This window comes from Limulus polyphemus, unplaced genomic scaffold (genome assembly GCF_000517525.1).
Source record: "Limulus polyphemus unplaced genomic scaffold, Limulus_polyphemus-2.1.2 Scaffold9322, whole genome shotgun sequence".
In the NCBI taxonomy this organism is placed as follows: Eukaryota; Metazoa; Arthropoda; class Merostomata; order Xiphosura; family Limulidae; genus Limulus; species Limulus polyphemus.
Genome location: NW_013674932.1, coordinates 15,161 through 16,926, shown reverse-complemented (window position 1 = coordinate 16,926; position 1,766 = coordinate 15,161). Strand labels below are relative to the sequence as shown.

At 33.1% G+C, this 1,766-nt stretch overlaps 1 protein-coding gene across 1 annotated transcript in view; it reads left to right on the top strand.

Annotated features, from left to right (window-relative positions):
• Nucleotides 1-1,766, top strand: part of LOC106475869 (transmembrane and TPR repeat-containing protein CG4050-like) — a gene marked incomplete at its 5' end in the record, with an annotated part of 17,344 nt that overhangs the window by 6,650 nt on the left and 8,928 nt on the right. Inside the window, one exon of the mRNA XM_013936544.2 lies at nt 942-1,076. Coding sequence (XP_013791998.2) covers nt 942-1,076 — 135 coding nt within the window. The remainder of the gene's footprint in view (nt 1-941; nt 1,077-1,766) is intronic.

The following is a 1,766-nucleotide window of genomic DNA, read 5'->3' as shown; positions in this document are numbered from 1 at the left end:
CTGTTAAATTAGGAACGGCTAGCGCAGATAGCGCTCGTGTAGCTTTGCGCGAAATTCAAAAAGCAAACAAACAAACAGTAAAGGTCCAAGTCTTCTATTGTCATTTACCCTCCGTGCTAAGTAGCTTTGATGGAATTTTTTAAAGATTACATAAATTTTTCTCTATGTGTTCCAGCAATATTAACGTTGGCGGATTTCGTACCAGAATAATAAAAAAAGAAATTAAATGCATAAATAGCTCAGCTATCTGAAGCTTTATGAATGACGAAATTAATTTCAGTTACGTTTTTATGTGCTCCATGAAAACGTTCACCCCTATCTTTACATTCACTGCAACTCAATATATGCAGTTTATTCTTCGACACGAGCCATTAAATTACCCATTATAATTTTGTCATTGAGTATAACTGTAACTTGTAAGACTCTTATTCTTTGATTGTTTTAATAAATCAGTTTGCATCACGAATACAGTTTTTTCTAATTTTGTTTCGGTATTATCTTTTAATGTATAACACCCTTTGGCTATCTTCGTAGTATATATATATACATATTTTAATAAAACATAGCTTAAGATAAAGCCTTATAGTTGTAAAAACCCTATACAATGTAAATTTACATTTCAAAACAAGTTTAAAAGATACTGTAGTGCAATATGCAGAAACTTGAAATCAAATTGCTTATTTTATGTAGACTATTTACTGAATAAACCTAAGTTACGTAGTTTTTAGCACACATTTTACTTATAATTTCAATACCATAATTTTTTTTATATCGTAATTAAAATTATTTTATACTGTAAACGCTTTCGTGTTTTTTCCCAAAAGTTGACTAACATTGCTGCAAATATTAGCGGTATTTTAGGAGAACAATGGCGCTGCCGCTCCGCCTTTTTTTTTTGCTGTATACTTGAAAGGTACGATACTGATATCTTCCCTTCACAGGCCAAGTCCCTCCTTCCCCAGGCACGCTGGGGGAAGACATCGGAAGTTCGAGTTACTCAAACTCATCTGCAGCTTTTCCTCAATCTAGCATCTCTCATTTCTCGTAATCACACCAGACTGGAGGAGGCTGATGCGGTAAGAGATTTTAAACAGAAACACAAACAAGATGGGGGGATTGATATACAATGAAACATGCAGACAGATGGCTAAGATGACTACTTGTTCAATAGTGATGTAACAGAAACACAAACAAGATGGGGGATTGATATACAATGAATCATGCAGACAGATGGCTAATATGGCTACTTGTTTGATAGTGATGTAACAGAAACACAAACAAGATGGGGGATTGATATACAATGAAACATGCAGACAGATGGCTAAGATGGCTACTTGTTCGATAGTGATGTAACAGAAACACAAACAAGATGAGGTTTTGATATACAATGAAACATGCAGACTGATGGCTAATATGACTACTTGTACAATAATGATGTAACAGAAACACAAACAAGATGAGGGATTGATATACAATGAAACATGCAGACAGATGGCTAAGACGATGTACTAATGTGAAAGAAATTACGAACATTTGGTTTATAGAAAATCAAAGAGTTTGCCGTAAGATTTTAAATATGATAAGTATTATACAATACTGTTATTTCATACTCATGAGCCATATATATATATACATGTTTGTGTGTGTGTATATGTGTTTGTATATAGCAGTCAAAGTACATTTTACGATTTTTTTTTATATAGAAGTACACAAATATCTTCGAGTGGAAAAAATTTCTTTGTCTGTATATATATATGTATGTCACC